Source organism: Ursus americanus, chromosome 23 (assembly GCF_024610735.1).
Source record: "Ursus americanus isolate L20-20 chromosome 23, mUrsAme1.1.p, whole genome shotgun sequence".
Taxonomy (NCBI): domain Eukaryota; kingdom Metazoa; phylum Chordata; class Mammalia; order Carnivora; family Ursidae; genus Ursus; species Ursus americanus.
Window position 1 is genome coordinate 2,308,801 of NC_142149.1, and position 23,176 is coordinate 2,331,976.

Here is a 23,176-nt window from a genome sequence, read left to right on the forward strand (position 1 = left end):
GAACTGTCTGACTCTTGATTTCTGCTCAGGTCATGATCCCAGGGTCTTGGGATCGAGCCCCACATTGGGCTCCTCACTCAGCACTGAGTCTGCTTGTCCCTCTCCCTCTGCTCCTCCCTCTGTGCTCTCTCTCTCTCTCAAATAAACAAAATCTTAAAAAAATGAAATAAAATAAAATATGGAAATTAGGTGCCAGGGCTGTGGACCAGGAATGAGAGAATCCAGAAAGATTTATTACAAGTCATTTCTCTGTGCAAAATTCAGAACTGTTGCAATGTAACATCATGTTAAAGAACATACTTGTGAGCCCTCAAATTTCCTTGCTGCTGCCTGCTCACTATCCTTGCCATCCCTTGGGATGGATGGCGGCAATCTGAGTCAAAGGACAGTGGCTGTGCCACCTGTGTCCGGGGTGGGGGTGCAGGTTCTCCATGCAGAGAAAGTCATGCAGTTAAGGGTATAAAGTCAATAGAAGGGAAGTCAAGGAGCACCTGTTTCTTCCCAAAGCAATCACACCTGCTCTCAAGACCCACATTAACCCTGAAGTGACCAACGGAGTTTAAAAGAGAGGGAGCTTCAGAGAGGCCTGTGTAAAGGAAGGTGAGTTGGCTCCCTGGACTCACCTGAGCATGAAACCCAGCGAGAAAGTGTGTCCCGTTCCAGCACAGGCCCCGATTTATAGCTTCAGAGGATCAAAACCTCCCTGGGACTCAGTCCTGCCACCCCACCCCACCCTCCCCCCCCCTGCAGAGGGCTCCACCTAAGTTGCCCCTGCTGGACAGGGAAGGGCTGTCACATGGTCCCTGGGACCCAAGGGGCCCACCCACCCTAGGAGCTGTCATTACCAACGCCCGCTCGCTTGGAGGCCACGATCCCCACACACATCCGGTCCCGGAACACATCGGCAGCTGATGGCGTGTGCCTGGGGACCTGGAAATGTCGAGCCAGGTAGGCCTGGATGTCCTGGAGGGGCGCCTGGGGGGTGACGAGGACCTTGTACTGGCTGAAGGCTGAGGGCAGGTGGCAATGCTCCCGCTCAGAGTCACAGATCATCACCAGCTGGAAGTCACTGTGGTGAGGCTGCAAGCACAGGCTCAGGAAGAGCGCCTCCACCTGGCAGGCCACCTCGTAGCTCAGCAGGTCCGCGTACAGCAGGCTGTAGACCCCCTGTCCCCGGGAGCGTGGGGTCAGGCAGCGGCGCAGGAGCAGTGCCACCTCCTCAAACGTGGTTCCCGGGGTGCAGAGCAGCACCTCGTCGAAGGTGGGCAGCGGCTGGTGCGGGGTGTGCATGTAGATGGCCAGGGCGGCCGACAGCACCTCAGAGTGGCCACAGACGATGAGGTTGGGCTGGCCGACGTGCAGGCCATTGGGGAGGAGCCGCTCCACAGGACGTCCGCTCATCAAGCCCAGGAAGGCCAGAGAGCGGCCAAGGGTCTCCAGGTCCAGGCAGTGGGGCAGGAAGGCACTCATGCACGCCACTGACTGCTCCATGACGGCCCTCAGCTTGCCCGCCAGGCTGAACTCACGCAGGAGCATCAGCCGCAATCCCTCAACCACTGTCCTCTCATGGTGCCTGGCAGCCTCACCATCGGGCCCCTCGAGGGCCTTTGCGATGTCCGTCGGGGTGCAGTTACCTTTGATGAAGGACAGCATGGTGAGAGCGGCGTTGCTGGGCGTCCGTCTCCTAAGCTCTGTGCTCAAGTACACCAGCTGCTCGGCGGTGTAGTAGTTGAGATAAAAGTGCTTGGCCCGCTTCTCTGCCACGAAGCTCTTCCAGTGGTCCAGGAAGTGCTCCATCTGCCTGCTGATGGCCTCCAACAGCTCGGCCACCGGCCCACTGCCCTCGAGCAGGCTTATGGTCTCCAAGCAGAAGTCCATCCGAATGGAGATGCCGTACCGGGGGGTGCAGTACACCTCGGCATGCCAGGCCCTGAACAGCATGTTTCCAGCACAGTAAAGGTTTATGAAGGCTTGGACAAGCCTCTGCACGTTGCAGAACACCTGTGGCAAACGGAACCAGAGGTCATACAATAGTCCAGAATGACACCAACAGAGATATAACTGAAGTACTTGGGTTCACGTCTTTCCACTGGTTCCCCGTGTGGCCTCGAGCACACGGGGTAATCACAGAGGCCTTATTTCCCCATTTACATCATCAGCGTCCCACAGGACTCTCTAATAAGGCTAAAGAATGTCGTCATAAAGTACAAATGGCCTTGAAAGAAAAATCCCGTAACAAAATTACGTAAATGAATATTCCTTTATCAACATGGTCACTTTTGATTTCGATGAAGACTATCTAAATCTTTAAGTCTTTGCAGGTTCTCGCTGATTTACAGAGTGAGTAAAGCAAGGAGTCTCTTTCTAAGACCTAACCATGGGGTTACCTCCTCTGCAATGCGGAGAACTCAGGACAATTCGGTCTGTGCATCTTAAGAAGGAAGTACCAACCAAAGGGCCTGCTGGAGCTCAGACGTCTCTTCAGGCCAGGACTTGGGGTGACTGCCTTCTGCAGACCTGCTAGCTCCCCGCTCCATGGACTTAAAGCAGAGTGCTTTCTATCAACTCATCCACACTCAAACCCTCCAGACTTTCTCTGGCTACTGGGCACTGAGAGTCCTCTGCCCAAACATGAGCTCATGACATCTGCTTGGCCCCAAGGTCATCATGAACCCTCACCTTGGAAAATACCTCTACTTGAACGTTGCTGTGATCTTTCTTGCCAGACATCAGCATCAATTTGTTCAAAAGCTCCTTGAGGTCTTCCGAAGAGTAGAGTCGCACCTCCTCGTGGCCTCCATGGCTCTCCGGCAGGAGCAACTGTAGAACCGTGTCTGGGGAGATCTATGGAACCATGTACGTTTAGAGGTCATTTTTCTGGAGGCAGAACCCCCCCCCACCCCATTGTGCAGCAGCCTGCACACGCCACTGCCAGCTATGCCAGGAGGCAGGGTGGCTCACCTTTTGGCCATCTGTGGGGGCCCTGATCACATAGATGCCTTTGTCATTGATGGCTGTTGCCAATGACAGGGAAGAGAGTTCTACTGAACCGTGACTTTCCTTCACAGTTTTCAGCCACTCCAAGTTCCTGGCAGAGTCACGCTGTTGGGACAGGAAGTGAAACAGGCCATGGTGTGAGCAACCTTCCTTCTCTTCTTCCTGTGGTTCTTCCATCTCTGCTCCCCACGGGGCAAGCCCCCCATCCCCATCTCCTGCCCACAGGGGAGGCCTTCCTCACCCACTGCCCTCTTGCTATTCCCTTTTGGTCACTGTTCCATGGTGTTGCCCTTTATGTAATGGGCTATCCGTCTGTGTCCCCACCAGTGGCCACTGCCCTGGCTAGCACATGGGGGCACGTGGACAGAACAGGGGGAGGGCTTCGTGCTGCCGGGCCCCCAGGGAGGGGGATGCTAGACAGAGCAGGGCAGTGCGGCCTTACAATCGAAGTGTGTTTCTGGGGACCCCAAGTCCAAATGGAAGTACTTGGAGCAACTACGACAAGGACTTTTTGTTTGGACGTAAGCTTCCAGCAGCAGAAACGGAGCCGCCTCTACTTGGTCCTTCTGTCTCTCCTTTCCTCCCTCACCCTCCAGTGGATCTGGCCGAACATCACCTCTGCGCACCAGCCACATGACACGGTACGGGTCTGCTCAGACCCTGGTGCAAACGGTTTACTTAAACTAACACGTTCGTTCATTTTTCTGATAAAAAATTAATTCACAGTGGTGCCCGGCTGGCTCAGTCGGTAGAGCATGCAATTCTTGATCTCAGGGTCCTGAGTTCAAGCCCCACGTTGGGTGTAGAGATTATTTAAAGAAACTTAATTTATACCAATTGTGGAAAACACGGAAAGTACCAAGAAACATACAGAATTAAGTAACAGCTACCACCATTCAGAAAAAAACACGGGTCATATGTCAGTCTTTTTTCCACGTGTGTTTTGCAATATGGAAGCTGCTCTTTTTTACCTGCAAATTTGAATCCTACTTTCTAATAAGGGAAAGAAAGCGTTTCCACGTATGAAGGACAACTGGTTTGAAACATCATTTCACATGTGCCACACAGCGAGGGTGACTCGTGCTCCTGCCCTCGTGATGCCAAATGAACGTGTGTGCAGCTTCATGTACTCGGATCCAGCCAGAAGGAAGACTTACCAGTTTATGGGGCAGGTGTGGGTCATTCTCCAGAGCCTTCCACAGTTCTTCCAGATGTGTCATGAACGCGTCAAATCCCGCACTTGCATCCAGCTTGTACAGCAGCGACGCATAGCCCTGCATGGCGTCGTGGAAACAGGCCACCCGGTCCACGTCGATGTCATTCTCCCCCGCGGAGATAGAGGCCAGGTCCACAAATACCTTCAGCTCGTTGATGTCTTGGGGCAAGGAGAGACAGGTGAGCACCCTGGAGGCTCCAGGACGATCCCACACTCAGATCTCGGATGAGAACACTAAGGCTATAAATGGATAGTGATGGATTTTTAGGGTCTGATCCACTTTCTGCTTTTAGTACGAATCTGGGGCCATGTTTCTTTTGCTGTTGACGCCACTGGCCAACGCCTGGCCTTACAGAGCATCAGTGACATCCAGATACAGCACGAGGCTTCCGGAAACTTTGTCGTGTATAATCCGCAACACACTGCCGTTGAATACAAAAAGAAATGGGCTCAGCTGGTAAATACTATGTTGACAGTTAACTACAAAGAAATGGAGATAATTCTCTTGGGCTACTTACTAATCAAAGGATGTGCGTCAATGTGGGCCAAGGAGCCCACAGTTGAAAGCACTGAGGCTCCGAATGAGAGACAGCCCCCTGCCCGGCACACCAGTGCTGCTGCTGCCCCTTTCCTGCTTCCTTCACCTGTCTTCCTTAGCTCTCCTCCTCCCCTCCATGCATCCTCTCTGCCAGAGACACCTAAGCTACAGGGCAAAAAAGGCTTCCAAGCTCTTGGCCAAAAAAAGAAATGCGCATAACACTAATGAGCTGATGTAAAAAAATCTCTTCTGTGGACAAGACCTTATCTTATTTTCTAGTTAAAATCAGCCAGAAGAAAAAGCTAAAAGGGAACAAGATTTGTAAGAAAACAATAGCCAACTGTTCACAGCAAGCCTCCCAAGTGAGGGCAAAACGTAACCAAGGAAATAGTTTCTATGCCAGTACTTATGAAATACCGCCCTGATGCATATTCGGCCAACAGCTGATGAGACACGCACTGCGCATCTACCAAAGGGATGCAGACGGCATGTCTGCTCTTTACACGGCACGTGACCAAGGGGAGGGGCTGCCTGCAAGTTTATGAAACCCCCTGTGAGCCATCTCAACACTCCCCAGATTCCCGGCAACCTGTGACCGGCTGTACCTCCGAGAGCCTCCCGGACCCAGCTGATGAACTCCTTGCTCAGGGACAGCTCCCTCAGACACTGGCACCGGGTCTCACTGATGTCCTGCAGCAGCTTGTTGGCATGGATAAGCTGCTTGCTGATCCGCTCCAGCTTCTCATGGCGATATTTGTCAAAGTTGTCAGTCTGTAAGACAGAGCTCTACTGTGGCTGGACCTGGTCCCCTGGAACCCTGGAGTCCAAGCAGCAGCACTGACCATCCTAAAGGCCCTGTCCCCGCCTTTCTTGGACTTGCAGTGGCTAAAGGCAGGTGAATGAAGCTCCTGACCGGGAGGTGGGATGCTAGACCCCCACTGCCGTCTCCCCATCGATCCATAGTAACTACTATTCCTCTGTACCTGGCAGTTTGCGAAGCAACTTATGCAAGAACTCTGCCAGGTGCATATTGTTACTTTTCCTATTTTATGGGTAAAGAAACAAAGGCCCAGAGCAGTGACCTACTCGAGAACATGCTGCTGGGATCCAAGCCTAAGTGTGCATAATTCCAAATTTTGTGCTAAATTTTTATCATCTTCATAAGTGTCTATATCATAACCTAGATCATGGGACACCTTGTAAACGCTCACCTGAAGGAACACAAAACAAAGCATTTGCTTCTTCACCGTAGCAGAGATGGCTTACCGTGTGCCACTCCTTGCCAGCACTAGCAGATGTGAAGGGGGGGGGGCAAAACAAATCCCGCTTTTGCCTCTCCAGCCTCTCTCTAACCTGATTAGACCAGATGACTCTTTCCAAATCCCTGGCTTCTGCCCCTTCCCAAATTCTCGACTCTCATGCCAACCTGAGAAAACGCTCACTAGCCAGGAGCACTCACACTATTTATAAACAGATGAAAATGAAGCCCTTGGCATGATCAGGCATCAGGTGAGATGCAAACAAGAACTCCTAGGGGAGGCTCTGGCTTCCAGAACCCAGAGAGCCCATAGGAGCCCCCACCCCCACCCCACGGGTCTCTGGCAAATAACTTACAAAGTTTAACAAAGTGTGCAGAACACTGAAGTCACCGATGAGGCCCAAATTCTCCTTCACCTTCAAGATGACCTTGGCTGAGCTGACAGCCTGGTGCAGGTGATGGTACTCCCTGATCTGCCCAACACGATCTTTGATCCAGTCTCGTTGGTCGCTGGGGTCCAGGGCACACATAATCTGGAGGTCGAAGGTGAGGATGCTGTATTTATTCTCAAAGTCCTTGAAGATGGTGTCGACCTCCTGCAAGGTGATCTCTCCTGACCTCAGATCCTCATACAGTTTCATAAACTTCTCAAAACAAGGGAAATACAGATATTTATACACCTCCTCAGGCTGAAGAATCTGCCTTTCCAGCTCCTCCTCAGGTTCGCTCAGCGCTTCTGCAGCGTCTTCCCAGAAGACCTGGAAGACGTGGCTCTCCTTTAGCTGGTCCACCTTTTCAGCAATCTCTTGGCCTTGGGGGCTCAGGTTGTAATGCGTTGTCCTCTTCACGTCCGGGGAGCTGGGTGACAACCTCACTGTCACGGCATCGCTCAGTCTTTTACTGCTGAGATCTTCCAAGTGTCTTTCCGTCATCTCTTCCAGATCCACTTAGAAACCATAAAGGAACGTCAGAAGTCAAACCTCTACTCGCCACACCATTTTACTTTCCCCATATTTACTGTCCTCACTGCTCATAAGAAAACTCACGTTAACACAGTTGCTGTCATTTTTCCTAAGAACCCATTTGTCTTTCGCCAACCCCCACCCCACTGCCAGCTTGTTCATGAATTTTCACAACAAAGCAAACACAGTCACTTCTGGGCAGGGATGACAGTGTGGACACTGCCCGCTTCACTCCCTCCCCACAGCCTGCACTCCAGGGCCAGAATAGACATGGTCTTGGGAAAGTCATAAGCCGGCCCGGCTGGGAGGAGCAGAAAAGGATATCACAGCCAGAGCAGGCGGGAGACGAAAAGTAGATGTGCAGCAGTGGCCAAGGCCAACCTGGGCCCCAGGGCATGGAACCCACAGTGGGAGGCTGGGAGTCAGCCAGGCTCCTGCCACAGGATCCCCAGCAGCATACACACTGGTCAAACGGCCGCTGGAGGTGGGGAGCTGGTGAGGGAGTGAGGAGGCCTGGCTTGAAAGACTGGAGAAGAGGTCTGACTTTCTTGCCCACCCCATTCTAGATAGCAGGCTAGCCGCCCTTTCCACCCCAGCAAGTGACAGCTGTTAATGTGGCGGGCGTTCTGTGGCCACCAAGCTGGGGACTGCAGGGCTGGCCAGCCCCAGAGAGGACTTAGCGTGTCCACCACAGGACCAGCTGTACCACCCTCAGGGTCTTCCATGGGTTTGCTGGGCCCCCCTCTTCGTACAGACAAAGAATTCCCAGACATATGTGGAAAATCTTTTACACAAAAGACATGAAAACATAGCAACATAAAGGCGACGTAGAGGAAAGAGGAAGCTCTGGGAGTAAAAGACAAGGAAAACCTCTAGGGGTGCCTGGGAGACTCAGTCAGCTGAGCTCCAACTCTTGGTTTCAGCTCAGGTCGTGATCTCAGAGTCCTGAGATCCAGCCCTGTGTTGGGCTCCACACTCCGCAGTGAGCCTGCTTGGGATTCTCTCTCTCCCTCTGCTCCTCCCCCTGCTTTCTCCCTCTCAAATAAATGAAAAAAATCCTAAAAAAAAAAAAAAAAAAAAGACAAGGAAGACCTCTAAACCAAAAATGCCAATAATCTCAGAAAAATAAGACACTGCAGTTTTGAAGAACAAGATAGTATAAAAAAGGTCATTCAGAGAAAAAGAAAAGTTGCTCCTGTGAATCAAATATTCATGTGAAGTGAAACAAAAAAAAAAAAATGGAAAGGTTGATGATCACGTTGCGGAAATGTCTCCGAAAGCATAGCGGAAACCAAAGAGAAAGGCAACAGAAGAGGAAGTTTAGGGAAGTTCAATGGCCGCCCCAGGAGGTCCGGCACCCAACAATGTGTGTTTCCCTGAGAGAAAAACTAACCACTTAAATAACTCAGAAGAATTGCCCAGGAGTTAAGGACGTGGATTTCTGGACCAGAAAGACCCACCCCATTATGCCCAATACAGTGGACGGAAAACCAACCCTGACCAAGGCACATCACTATGAACTTTCAGAAGAGTGGGGCCAAAAAGATCTGGAGAGCTTCCAGAGAGTAAGCATGTCACACACACAGGATCAGTAGTGAGAATCGCATCTGAATTCTCAACAGCGACTGGGACGGTACAGCAACACATCCAAGATCCTGCAGGATTTCCGCTGTGTAATTCTGCCTGGACCAGCAGTTACCCCGGTGCAAGGGCAGACATCCTCAGATGTGCAAGGATTCCAGATATGTTCCCTCTCTCGGAGGTGAGCAGGGGACAGAGAACTCGTTCCACTAAAACACAGGAGTGAGAGAGAGGGCAATCACGGGGTCTGGGAAATAGATCTAACTGGGGAGAGACGTAAAGGAAACCCCTAGGATGGCGAAGGAACATTCTAGAACTACAGCCCTCCAGTCTGGGGAGAATCTTTCCAGAAGATCTGATTGTTTTGTGAGGAAATCCAGACAGTTGGTGAAGAGCCGGGGTTGAACTGAAAACAAATACACTGAACACAAAGTATAGGAGAAGACAAGAATTTTAACTCCAGAGACAACAAAGCTGGTGCAAGAAACACAAAACAATGATGGTCTGTTTCATGGCCTGGTTGTGAACGGTGTATTTACCCAGACATGATCATGGAACGCTGAAGGGCGATCTGATTGAAACCGTGACAGGACCGGGAATGGAGGGAGGCTGAGAGGGGTGCATGTGTGTGCGGGGCCCGGAGAAACAGAGACCTAGCCCTCATGTTCCATGGGGGCTGATGCTTTCGCCTGAACAGTGAAGGGAGTGTCTAAGCGCGCCACGTGGAGGCATGGGGATAAATACCAAAAAGAATAAGGAGGCGCGTTCCAGTCTCCCGAGGCTGCTGTGTGACTCGTGTTTACTGTCTGCTCCTCTGACCCTTTTCACCTGGGGGCCCATCCCCGTCGTTCATGTTAACTCTGAGGAGTATCACCTTTTACCAGATGTTTCACCTGCTCACACAACGTCAGGAGACTGTCCACACATTTCTTCTCTTTCTTCAGAAATTTCAGCTCATCCTTTCTCCAGTCCAGCACTTCCTTTATGTTGTGCTTTTCCTCTTGGGGTAAAAGACCTTTTCTCTCTGGAAGAAAATAGTAGCCCAATAGAACAAACAAGCAGAGCCTTTTCCGTGGCAACCGCCTCCCCCACATCCCTTTCAGGATGCTCCATGTTCACAGCTACAGGGAGGGACGTGGGCGGCCGCGTGCTACGAGCTTGGCCATGTGGAGAGAGACAGGGCGGGTCTTACTGGATCACCATTTTATCATCTTCCCACTGTTTTCTGGAGGATTAGACACCATCTGATCCCCTCTCTACTTACTGACAGGAAGGGCCACTCATCATAAAGATGACGGAGATGCCCTCTACAAAGTACACGGGCAAGCGCAGTCATCGCCCACTGACCTGAAGCCCAGACCCACTCGACGGGCAAGCGCAGTCATCGCCCACTGACCTGAAGCCCAGACCCACTCGGATCCTTACTTGTCTGCCAGATGTCCAGAAACCGATCCGTGTGCTTTGTGATGAGCTCCAGTTGTCCAACTAAAATGGTGCCATTCAGGAGGTCCTCACTGACTTTCGTGAACACAGAGTCGGCAGTAGCCAACAGCCTCTTGCTGTCCTCAGTAACATTGGCTAATATCTTCTCATCGGTTCCTGGTCAGGTGGAGAACAGAGTTAAAACAGCAGGTGCCCGCTTCTCCCCCCGAATCTGCAAAGCACAGGCTGTCCCCAACAGCCTCCTTGTTCTGCCCCACTTCCACACAAGTGAAGGTCACTCTACGTCTCCAGACATGCTTCTCCCTTCACTCGATTCTGCTTTTGCTGGAAAGACTTCCCAAATGAGCTTGTTCATGAAGAGGACTCCTCCCATGGTAGGAATCAGCCAGGAGAGCCACGTTGCTCGGGGTTTTAGAACCTGGGCCCCCTTCAGCATGCTGAATATCATTCTTAAACCTCTACATGCCCCCATCTTGAGAATCGGTGCAGGGGAAGAGTGGCTGCACTCGCACCCAGCAAGGGTGACCCAGACAGTTTTAAGGGGATGTTTTCACAGCACATGGAAACACAGAAACATCCATGTTAGGATTTGATTCTCTGCACATCTTGGCTCTCTTGCAAAATTTTGAAATTAAATTTTAAGATCAATCTAGAGAACAGAATTTTTAAATCTATTTAGTTCAACTACCAGCAGATTTCCCTCCCAGTAATTTTAGGGTTGTACGGCATGATGAGAAGACCAAATTTCTCTGTGCCATTAAAGGCACATGCAGCAGCTTTGGTCATAATTGCAAATTCTTGGAAGCACCGAGATGTCCTTCAGTAGGTGAATGGACAAACTATGGTCCATCCAGACGATGGAATATTATTTGGTGATAAAAACAAAGGCGCTTTGAGCCACGAAAAGACATAGAAGAACCTTAAATGCATATCACTAACTGAAAGAAGCCCATCTGAAGAGGCCACAGGCCATATGACTCCAACCGGAGGACATTCTGGGAAAGGCAGAGCGACAGGGAGGCGTGGGAGAGGGGTGAACAGGTGCAGCGTGGGGCATTTTTAAGGCAGCGAGACTATTCTGTAGGACATCATAAGGGTGGACACACATCATAAGTTTGTCCAAACCCACGGAGTGTACAACACCAAGTGTGAACCCTAACACAAACTGTGGACTTTAGTTAATGATCATGTGTTAATACTGGCTCATCGGTTATAACCGATGTCCCACACCACAGCAAGACCTTACTAGCAGGGGAAACTGTGTTTCGGGGACAGGGAGGTACAGGTATGTGAACTCTGTACATTCTGCTCAATTTTCCTGTAAACTTACAGCTGCTCAAAAAGTGTCTATTAATTTTAAAAAACACAAATGTAATCTTTTCAAGCGAGCAGCTTTCAATAATGTATGTAAAAATCCCACATCCATGATCTTATTTTAGTCCCACAACACTCACGTGCAAGGAACTCAGCTTTTCTTTGGCTGTCCCTGTCCTCTGATGGAACAGAGACTCCAAATCATCTCAGTGAGATTTTTAGTTCCATATCCAGTGCTTTCCCACTAAATCTGAATCGGACGACTTACACACAAATCTGAATATAATGTTTTTGGGGCAATACATATCTCCCCCTCTTTGATCACAAAATACTTGGGGGGGGAGGTGCAGGGGTGGGGGTGGAAGAAATAGACGGTATTTAGCCTTTGGTCAAAAGTTGCCAATATTGGATTGGACATTGACGCTGATCTCAGAATAACAGAGAGCGGTTTCTACAGCCAGACACATGTGGGTTTGAATTTTAGTCCTTAATACTGATCCCCGAGACCCTGGGTAAGTCACATTACACCCCCATCTGAAGAACAGGGATCTTTCAGGACTGTGTCAGGGAACCTATGTTGGCACGGGAGCTGGGGCACGGCCAGGATTCGGGGAAGGTGGCTTTCGGGGTTAGTTCTTATTCACAGTATAGGATATCCTGAATTCCCCAGGTTCCCCAACCAGTCTGGTTCCTATGTCGAACATCAACACATGCTAATGGAGTATCGGGTCAAACAGTCTGCCCCCCACCCTGGGGGTCGGGCAGACACAGCGGACGTGGCAGGCGTTCCCAGCACCCCCACAGACGTACCGCACAATTTGAAGAGATGCTTGATGTCGGGCCACGTGAGCAGGTGCTTTAAAACCTCATCCAGGTCATCCACAGCCTCCCCATTGTTTCTCGGCCAGGACTTCATGATCACCGCCGACACAAGAGTGCCAAATTTCCGCAGGTCGTGAGGAGAGATTTTCTCAAGAATACTGGTCTGAGACTATAAGACAATGAGCAAGGGGAGAGAGATGGAGGAGGTTTTTCTTATTGGTTTGCTTTTGAATAATGTAGTACATCTCTCATCCAGCAGCACTCCGGAAATGCGTCGTGACTAGTTTAAGAGAGTCTCATAAAAAAGCAAGGAATAAAATACTTCACTTTTTCAAGACATTTTTGTTTCCTGTGTACTGACTCCACATACGTGACGAGCGGCCGAGACGTGGAGCCGCGCACACACAGGCACACCGCCTCTCTTCTGGCTCACCCTCACTTTCTATGTTTTTCCTGGACTTACCACAAAAAAGCACCAAGCACAGTACGCGTAAACCATCGGTACACGTGAACTCCGTCGTACATCCCAACGCTACGCTGTCATTCTTTCAGAGCCTCCCTACGCACAGCACAAATATTTCAATTCTCCTTCCGATTCCCCACCGAGAGATAAAATGCCTCCCCTTCGTCAGGTTCAAAGTCTGTACAAAAAGATTCAGTAATCCATAAAAAAAAAGGGGTCACTTTACAAGAGATACTTCTCGATATCGAGAAGGAAAAAAACAAAGCCTCCACCAGGAACGTAAGGATTACACACCAAGTAGGATTTATCCAGGGAGGCGAGGCTGGTTTAACATAAAGAATTTGTTAACGCGGGGCGCCTGGGGGCTCAGCCGGCAGATGGTCTGCCTTCGGCTCAGGTCATGATCTCGGGGTGCTGGGATCGAGTCCTGCCTGGGGCTCCCTGCTCACTGGGGGAAGGGGGTCTGCTTCTCCCTCTCCCTCTGCCCACCCCCCCCCGCGTGCAAGCAAGCGCGCTCTCTCAGAAATGAATAAACAAAATCTTAAAAAAAAAAAAAAAAGGAAAGTATTTGTGAAGGTGATACATGATATCCAGGGAAAAGAGAAAAAAAAAAAATCCACAGGATCATCTGCGGAGACGCAGAAGCCTCTCCGACAACACGGCAGCCACTTCGGGTAAAATCCCCAACGAAGCAGGAACAGAAGGACGGCGTCGTGCTGACGAAAGGCTTCCGTGAAAAGCCCCCGCTAACGACGCGCTCACGGTGAAGGACCGCGGGCGTCCTCCTGAGAGGAGGAGCGACACAAGGACGTCCGCACCGGGCTTCGAATCAGACCAGCGAGCAAGAAACACACACACACACACACACACACACACACACACACACAATCAGACCAGCGAGCAAGAAACACACACACACACACACACACACAATCAGACCAGCGAGCAAGAAACACACACACACACACACACCTGGATCGGAAAGGAAGAAGTGCAACGACTTCCATCGACTATGACCGGATTTTATGACTAGAAACCCCTAGAGCGCAAGTGTGCCGTCCACGCACGCGCCCGTCCACGCACGCGCCCGTCCACGCACGCGCCCGTCCACGCACGCGCCCGTCCACGCACGCGCCCGTCCACGCACGCGCCCGTCCACGCACGCGCCCGTCCACGCACGCGCACACAGGCACAGTCGGAGGCTGTTCTAAGAGGCCGCGCGGGCCCACTCTTCCCATTTTGCAGAGGAGGCCCTAAGTGAGCTGACAGAATCTTTTCAACGGAGTTCCGTCGGCCTGTGGCCGTCCCTCCACACGGCGCCGGCGGGGACACAGGCCGGCAGCACTGGTCCGCACACACAGCAGCGCGCTCCGCATGGCTCCCTCCAAGCTCACCCGCGAGCACCTGGGATTGACGGCGCGTTACCTGTAGCAGCGGGAAGCTGGGGGGCATCGCAGGGAGGTGGTCAGGGGCACCGAATTTCAGAACCCTTCCCCTAGGCCGGGAGGCGGATGCCCCGTGCCCACGGCCTCCCTGGCAGCGGGGCCCGGGACCGGCAGGGCTCAACACCTGGCCCCCAGCTCGTGATGTCAGAAGACCGCCGTGACCCCGCACGCGTTTCCCGAGCCGGAGGGATGGTTCACCTGGCTGACTGAGCTCACGGCTTCAATGGCACACTTCTCGAAGCATTTAGACACACTGTCTTCTAGGCCCGTGGCATCCCAGTGGGGGCTGCAGAAGGCGGAGATCTGGAAGAGAGGCTTCTCCTGCAAGAACAGTGAGCGCTTTGGGGGCTGCCCTCGAACACTCCGGGCACTGAACACATTGTTGTCCACTTTCCGTTATTTCTACTTTCCCCACACTGCAGCGGGTCCCCATTATTCCACCTTCTCCCTGCACTGACCGTGTCCCCCGGCCCCTCTAACTGTAGCCATTACACGAACAACACTCCAATTCAGAGTCTCCCTTCCCACGTTGCAGAAAAGGCAGCCAGCCCCCCAGCTTGCAAAAACAGGTAAATTTTGGAACATAAATGATTTCCCCTTCTAGTTCCCTAAAAAGCGTCATTTAATAGTTACATATAAATATCTCTTATCATGTAAAAACAAACCCTAATTTTCCTAGGGTCACAAGCTTTAAAAAGGAAGAACACTTCATCTTTCCCACATGTCCTCATTTGTCGCTGGGTTTAGTAAAGCTTCTATCACCAACAGGCCACACGGAGCTACTGCATATGGGGGGGGGGGGCTATGTTTTCCCTGGTGGCAAGACCTCGTTCCCTTCTTCTTCACTGGAATATCGTCTATGGTCAAACCAGTAAGACTGGATCAAAACTGCAAGGTCATACTATCCGTTCAAGGGCTATCCGTTCAAATGCACCATTCTATCTGTAGGTTGTTACAAATGGTCTGGCTTCATCAACATGCCCCCCAAAAGAACATCCCACGTTCTGGTACCTCTTTGATTCTCCCTTCCAAGTCCCCCATCAAGGACTCCTTCCAGCCATACTCCACGGGGAAGTTTATTTCCACCAGCCGCCTCCAGACCTGCAAAGCCCACATGTCAGTGACAGCCACAATGACAACTAAGTGACATGATGAATTCTGTGAAAAAGGAGACTATTATGGCAGTTCCAGGGGCAATGAGCACCTGTCTTTGTCCCTGGTGACCTGTATCAGTGGCAAGTCAGAGCCACCCACCCCAGCCTTTGAAAAGGAAGGGCCCTGACAGGACCAGGCAACCAGGATGTTCTTCCACCGTGTAACTGGTTTTTATTCTGAAAATATTTCTCTCCCTTGCTTTATTTTAAAAACCTCTGAACATACAAAAAAAAAAGTTGCAAGAATGGCCCAATGACACCCATACTTCTTCAACTGGATTCCCCAGGTGTTAATACTCAACTGCTTTCTCTCTTTTGTGCTCTCCCTATAAGAAGCATTTACTCTGCAGAACCACTGGAAGAGAAGTCACGGGTACCACACCATGTGGCCCTGAAATACCTGGGCAGGCATCTCCGAACACCGTGGCCCTTCTGCTGCATGACCACAATGTAAGTGTCACACTCAGGGCACTTCATGTTGGCAGGACCCAGGCCTCTGATGGGGGGCACTGTCAACACTTTGCTGTCCTGTAGACTGTGTCTCGACCTGATCTGGCTCATAATTCTCCTAGGAGGAGATCCAGATTTAATTTTTTTGGCGGGAACACTATGAAGTTGAGCCATATTGGAAATGTATTTTTCAGGCAGGGTTGAGAATCAGCACCTTCCCACGGCTCACCTGAGATCCCAGGAGTGCTGTCACATCAGAGACTTACACAAGGAAGCCATGAGACCCCGCCCCGTCAGGGCTGATGGCCAGCTCTGTGGGATTTCTCCACAGCATTCTTTTCTCCTTTGCATTAAATGGTCATCTGTGGTGGGCTACGCTAGATATCTTCTTCACACTCTTATGCACTGAGTTCAGCACCCATGGATGGGTCTTGCTGAGTCCATTACTAATGCCGTCTTACAGAATCAAGGGTGTTTTGGTTTGGTTTGGTTTTTTAAGTAGGCTCCACACCCAGTGCGGGGCTTGAACTCACAACCCTGACATAGAGAGTCACTTGCTCTACCAACTGAGCCAGTCAGGTGCATTCTTCATTAAAAAAAAAAAAAAAAAGGACAGACGGTTAAGCATCTGACCCTTGATTTTGGCTCAGGTCATGATCTCAGGATCATGAAATCAAGGTTTGAGTCAGGCTCCATGCTGGATGTGGAGCCTGTTTAAAAAAAAAAGAAAAAGCTTTTCTTTCTCCCCCGCCCCCCTTTTTTCTGTAAACATGTTTCAAGTATCTGACTTATAATCCAGTCCTGGTGTTACTCCTTTGTATGATCAAATGACTTTCAATGTATAGAAATACTGCAAAGATAAGACAGAGTTCGCATGTATGCTCAAGCCAACTTCCCCTAAAGTTCATGCCTGCCTTGGCCTCAGGAGGGCTGCCGAAGCCAGGAAGCAGGCATCGCTAGAGCAGCATGAACTACAGACGCAGCCCTTCTCCATCCCAGGGTCCACTCTAGGATGCCGGCCCGCCATCAGTCCTGTTCCCACCACTGGTCTCAGGCTGGCGCTGCACTCTTCTCTTCGTGCCATCTCTGGAACCTGCTGTCCTTCCAGAAGCATAGGTCTCTTCGTGGGAATGGTATTTAGAAGCCATGCTTGGGGCTCCCACTGTGCTCCCGGCCTGGCCGTCCTGATTTCTAGGCCCTTCAGCGGAGAGAGCTGGGGCCACTACAGCTTTTTGGGTCACGAGTTCACAACAACAGCACTGGCCCCTTGCGCTTTGCTGCATCTGCCTTCACGGTGAGAAAGAACTCCGGCTCCCAACAGCGTCAACCCCTGTGCCATTTGCTCCCTCTTAACGGGACACACAGATCGCTCCAGAAGTGCAATGTCCATTCCAACACCAACCACAAAGTTTCTAAAGAAAGTTCGAGACTCATGTGCGTTTTCTTCACTTTGACCTCAGACTCGGCCCCTCCGAGGGTCAGTGCTAGAAGTTCTGTGCTCCAGGTATTTGGATTCATGATCTTTTCCCCTACGTGTGGAGAAGTGGCAAGTCTGAGATAGAGCGAGGGTCATCAGCTCTGTTGACGTATGGTCTCAGCTGTGTGATTTTATAACCATTAAACCGTTAAAGTGTCCCTGGAAGGCAATATCCTGTTGAAATGTGGTGAAACAAGCCATTTGGTTGGGTTGCTCGCCTCACCTTCCATGGTGGTGTCCTGGTGGCTAGCTAACCGTCTTCAAGAACACGGCTGGGTTCGCCCGGGTAGCTCTGAGGCTGCGCGGAACAATGGGGAGAGCCTGGGTCCACTCACCGCATATCCCCCCAAACCGTGGTTGCCTCCTCCACGAGACAGGGGTGACAGCAACACCAGCCTCAGAGGGGGCGCTCAATTACATTTTAATTAATCTTATTATTTCACCATTACTACTGCATTTAACTGAGGCTCATCCTCTCGTGTCAATGGACCAAAAGCCATCCTGAACTCATTTTTGGTGGATTATACCATTTGGAATCTTGACATAACATTTAATGATTCAGTAATTATAACTCAATAATTCAATCATTTTTTTTTTTGGTAGATTTAACTCTTAGTCTGAAATTTTACAGAGCAATTACAGAAGGCTTTTCTGATACTTTAAGAGTCAAAAGCTGAAATTTGTAACTTTTATCTTTTTCGGGGGGATTTTTTTGCCATATTTTAGTCTATTCTACGTGAGGGACCAACACGTGCAGCCACTTTCTATCTTGATGGAGACAGGCACTGATGTTGAGGCTAGGTCTGATCAGGAGGCTGAGAAGAATCTGGGAATGAGCCGTGAGCCACAGACACTGGTCGTACCACCCCAGGCAGACGCGGGAAGGAAAACCACGCGTTGCTCCAGGGTGGGAGTATGGAACCAGCCACTCCACATACACGCTGCTGACTCGCTGGCCGCCAGCCAGGAGAACCTGCAGCCTCTGAGAATCGTAAGTTTTTCTTGGCCAATGTTCTCCTTTCGGGCATTTTCCTCAGTGCGATCGCCTCTCTAGTTTTGGGGGGAACGAGAAAGGAAACGGACAAGATGTGTAGACAACCCTGCAGGACCTAACCCAGTCCCATAAAGCCAGAGGTGTCATGTTGCACATTGACAGGATTGCCAAAAATCTCATGTCAAGCATAGAGATAATTCTAAGTGGGTTTCGTGGTCTCCCCAACACCCTGGAAGCTCAAATGGTAGACCCTTCACAACTTATAGGAAGTAGGAAAAAGAAATTAGGCATTAGGATAAAAAACAGGAGAGGACGTAAAGCACCCCCAACCTTCACATCCCTTTCCCACCCTTCCATCTCCGAGCAACTTGTCCGCTCCCACTCAGGTGACCCCCATGGGCCAGATCCCACAGTGGTCCCCGTCCCCCGCGACTCATCCAGCCTTGTTCTGGAAACCTTCCAGCCTTTCTGAGGCTGATTTCTTTCTCCTTTGACTTCAGAAATCCTTCTGCCCAGTTTGCCCTTCAAGTACCTGTTGCCTCCACTGTTCCCTGACATTTCCAGCCATAACTACCTCCCACCATCCATGCTCAAACAGAGCCCAAAGGCCCCTCACTACAGGCCCCATGTCCCCGCACTTCCCATGGGGACTGTCATGGGGGGCCAGCGCCACCAACACTGGGCTCTCTGTCCTGCAGATGGAGCACTGGCCCGGGACCAGCATGTCACATGCCTGCTCAGACCCCTCTGGGCAGTGTCTCGGCCCAGCAGCGCTTACCTTGATTTCCTCCTCGTATCTGAACATGACGGGTGACAAGTAGGTACACCAAAAGATGCTCTTCTGAAAAATGCCCCGGAGCCAAGCTCTGGTCCCAGTGACTGTCTGCTGGTATACTGTTTGCACAGAATTCTTCCTGGCTTCCGTTCTCGGCCCTTCAGCTGAATCCTGCAGCAGGAGAGAGGGAGGGTGTAATGGTCCCCGAGCTGTGACTCAGACTATTCTGGAGACACCACTCCCCTTCCTGACCCACAGCAGGCGCTCGAGAACAGCAACCTCTGAGTCACACGAGTGCGTTCAGCACACCCACCTTGCCAGGGCCTGCATTTCAAGGCACTTCAATTTCCTTGGACTCTGGGTTTGCTCTGAGAGCTGACAGCTCAGGCAAAGTGGAGGGGGGCGGAGAAGGACAAGCATTTTGCCCCCATGAACTGCCCCAGCACAGGGGACCCCACCTTACCAACAAGCAGATCATGCTAGCCCAGGCCACACCAGCCCACCTTCTACAGACTGGCTGGGAAAGGATGCGCCCCAATCTTAGAGCCTCCAATAGCTCAGAGACACCCCCCCCCCCGCTGTGCACCATGCAAACCCCTGCTCCTTGGCCACAGAATCAGCCCACCGTGGGCCAGAGGTAAACCCAAGGCCCCTCCCATCCGTGCTTTCTTCCCATGAGGCTTCCCCTACTCCCTCTCTCCCTCCAAAAAATCTGTGTTCCCTGGGGTCGCGGGCCCTGGCAGTGCCTCCCCACCATAGCAGAAGCACAGCTGCACAAGCGCAGGCGTCAGAACCCCCACCTCTGCAGCGGCTGCTCCCTAAGGCCCTGGGAGGGTCTTCCCAGCTCTGTGCTAGCATGTGTTCTTCAACGGAGTCCCTCAAGTTAGAAGTGTCAGGACCCATAACTGGATCGGCTGCCACTCCTCCCTCCGGCGATGCTCCCTGAGAACCACCACATGCCCTCCCTCCTGCCTGGTGGCCAAGCAGATGCTGCAGGAGAGCGGGCAACAATCCACAGACAGACAGGCAAGCATCTGGTTGTTAACCACAGTAGGTGCCAAGTAGGGAAAGTACGAGGTAGTCTCAACGCACACGAAGGGGACGGAACCCAGCCTGGGGCAGGAGGGGGCTCTGTCCCTAAAGATGCGGAGGCACCAGATGCGTGGGAGGGTGGGTGTGCCAGGCCAGCACGCCAGATCAGGGGATGGCAAGAGGTGGCGACGGTTCTTAGCTGAAAATTGGACATCTCAGCTCTTGCCTAAAATCTCCAAATAGCACAGCACCTTCTAGAACAATCCAGAAGCTTCAGCATGGTGTGCCTTCCCTGTGATCTGGCCTCATCTGGACCTGGCCCCTGTCCTGCTGCACTCTGTTCCTTGCAGGCCCTCGGGAGCGGCAACGTTCCTCCTCTCTGACCCAGTGGGGGCTGTTTCCTCTTCACAGGAACGTGAGTCCTGCCCTTGGTTCCCAGGGCACCTTATCGACTCTCCAGCTTACTGTCTGTCCCCTGTGCTGCAGTTACGTGTTCACTGGGTGGCCCCCCCAGAGACCTCACTGCAGGGAGGGCCTTTGTCACTCCCATCCCAGTGTCCCCTGCACCCGGCACAGAGAATCTAGGCTGGACGCCTCGCATGTGTGCTCCCTGCTTTTCTCCATCTGGTGTCCTGCCAGTCCAGTTAACCCTCTGTGTCAGGACCCACCCAGAAGCTGGCTGAAAACTCATCATACACTTTCACTGAATTTTAGTTTTGCAAACCTTTTTGTTTTTATGCCGTGGGTAAAGTATTTTTACCGTGATGTAGATTACTCAGGTCTGGGGTTCCAACCTACGTTTAAGACTTTCTTCTGCAGGGAAATATACCCTAGAAGACTGACAAATTTCCTAAACAAGTTTATTTGGAAGTGGGCACCTGCCTGTGATGGTTTAAATGGCACCTGCTTCATAAAAAGCAATCATCTTACCAATAATAGTTATTTTAAAATGGTCTTTGGTATTTTAAAGAAGAAAAGTGAAAGGAATAAACTTAAAACATATACTGAATTCTATCACTAACGTCCCAGTTCTGAACCATAATACAGTGAACAAAAAATTGGTCATCTAAATATAAAATCTCCTGTCATCTTCAAATTGAAGCCCATAAACTCAAGCGTGTGAAGAGCACAGGACACGAAGCGAGAGCTGCTGTGAGCAGCAACGGGCCTGCGTCTCAGAGACACAGTGTTGGGTGAAGCAAGCAGACACAAAACGCAGAAAGTGCAAAGACAGGCAAAACTCATGTTCGGTGCTAGAGGAGACAGAAGGCCATTCCCTCTGGGAGGGGTGCAGAGGGAGCAGAGGGAGAGGGCACAGGGCGCTGGTGTCTCCCCACAGCTTGATTCGGGAGGCAACACAAGGGCGTGCCCCTGCATGGAAGGCCCAGAGGTGTGCCCTTGGGACGTGTGGACTTGGCTGCTGTATTTAAAGACTGGTGTGCAGGAGACGAGGTCACGTGGGAACAACCGTGCATGGACACACCCTTTGGGCACATATTTAGGGTACCTTGCCTGACTTCCCAGCCACCTGCACTGCTATTTAATTAACTCATTCAGCTGATGTTCTGTACTTTGACCCCTCTCTGCCTCCAACAGAAGCCGTAGGAGGGCAAGGGTACAGACTCGCTCACCAAAACATCCTCAATGCATGGAACAGACCCCAGCATGGGGCAGGTGCCCAACAAATATTTGAGGAGGGAATCAGCCACTCTGTGTCCCTCTAGCAATCCTAGAAACCAGCCGACCTCCGTTCTGAATTGAGGCCACTGGAAATTCCATAGTTATTGTGGGTGCGATGTGGTGTGTGTGCTCCACTTACCACTAGAGGCTTAAGTGTAATAATTCTGCAAACAATCTCAGCAGATAAGGCAGGCAGCTCATAAAACTTTTGGTCTTTTGTGATTCTGCAGATAGTTTCATGAAGTTTCAGGCACACAGTCAAGTAGGACTGTATCAAGGGCTCTTCAAGAATCCTACCCCGCAAAGAGTTAAGAGAGATCATTGAAGTAATTTAGGAGAAATGAGAAAATAGTACCCATTATCCATGATGAGTTCCTCCCTTCAAAATACCTAGGAGTAAGGCATGGTTTTGATCCCATATTGGTTAACGTTGGGAACACTTCAATAGATCCTGAACTTACAATTAAGATAAAAAGGAAACAAAGTCCTTTTGGTTTGCCTCCATGGTCTGAACTGTTTTAACAAAAGCAAGTGAAGCTGTTCCCAAGTATAGTCCCTTATTTGGGAAAAAAAAAAAAAAAGCTAGGGTTGTGTATCACGGAAGATTAAGACACTACATAAATTTGAAAAAAAATTCAGAACGATCCAGGGAGGGAGGGGAGATGGGGAAAAGTGCTAGAAAGGGCACCGTGCGTGGAGAACAGGTCTCGCATTCCCCGGCTGGCACTCGGCCGGAGCCGGCGGGAGCCGACCAGAGCGTGGTGTGGCAGGTGGTGGGAGAAAGGCACTGTGGGGTGCTTCTGTGACAGACCCTGGGGGGGGTCTTAAAGCCGCCGGGGCTTGACGTTAGCAGAGATCTGACGCCCCCACCACCATCCTGAACACCCTAAGAATTCAGGTGAGGCGACAGGGGAAGAGCGCTAAGAATCTCAGGAAACACCTGTCAGCCACCTTTGTGTTTCTCTGGTTCTGCATTCTGCTGTATCGTGCCCCTTCGGGGGTCAAGGTCATACAAGTCTGTAGGAGCAAATGACTTCAGATACGTAAACCTACATTTGACTTTTATTTTCAACCGGCCTGACTTGCAAAAAACATACAAAGACCAACGGTAAAGAAATGCAGAACACAAGCATGAATATGCAATATGGTGATCGTTTTAAAAATAAATAGAAGAAAATGTATAGGAAAAAAGACCAGATGGAAATAAACCAAAATCCCAGCAGCTGATATCAATTATTTTCCCTTAAAACCAAACCAAACCAGGAAGTTAATAGCTCAAAAAGGAGGTGGGATATATATTGAGGACCTTCTGATTTCAACAGCAAATACGGGACACTGCCAGTCAATGGGGGGTCACCCTGTGCAAGACAGAGGCTGCATTTCACTTTTCTACTTACTTGTCCTGAAAAATATCCAGGAGGTGCAACAGCATTTGAAACAGTTCCACAATGATCTGGGGCAGTGAAGAGAAAAGATAGGAAAGAGTTAATCATGACGCCACCATCTTTCTGAAAACAGAACTGATAAAAAAACAATCTAAATAAGGCAAAACGATGGATTCTTTTCTTTCTACAA

General features: G+C 50.9%; 1 protein-coding gene across 2 annotated transcripts in view; it reads right to left on the reverse strand.

The window, feature by feature from the left end:
- The window catches only part of RNF213 (ring finger protein 213), a 97,868-nt gene that overhangs the window by 47,637 nt on the left and 27,055 nt on the right, over positions 1–23,176 (reverse strand). For both annotated transcript variants that reach the window (XM_045813871.2, XM_045813872.2), the window contains 14 exons: positions 22,999–23,054; positions 21,741–21,894; positions 18,893–19,060; positions 15,051–15,140; positions 14,238–14,360; positions 12,120–12,300; positions 9,978–10,151; positions 9,427–9,576; positions 6,366–6,955; positions 5,357–5,522; positions 4,155–4,372; positions 2,962–3,102; positions 2,680–2,844; positions 846–2,001 (listed from right to left, as the gene is read on the reverse strand). In XM_045813871.2, coding sequence (XP_045669827.2) covers positions 846–2,001; positions 2,680–2,844; positions 2,962–3,102; positions 4,155–4,372; positions 5,357–5,522; positions 6,366–6,955; positions 9,427–9,576; positions 9,978–10,151; positions 12,120–12,300; positions 14,238–14,360; positions 15,051–15,140; positions 18,893–19,060; positions 21,741–21,894; positions 22,999–23,054 — 3,532 coding nt within the window. The remainder of the gene's footprint in view (positions 1–845; positions 2,002–2,679; positions 2,845–2,961; positions 3,103–4,154; positions 4,373–5,356; positions 5,523–6,365; positions 6,956–9,426; positions 9,577–9,977; positions 10,152–12,119; positions 12,301–14,237; positions 14,361–15,050; positions 15,141–18,892; positions 19,061–21,740; positions 21,895–22,998; positions 23,055–23,176) is intronic.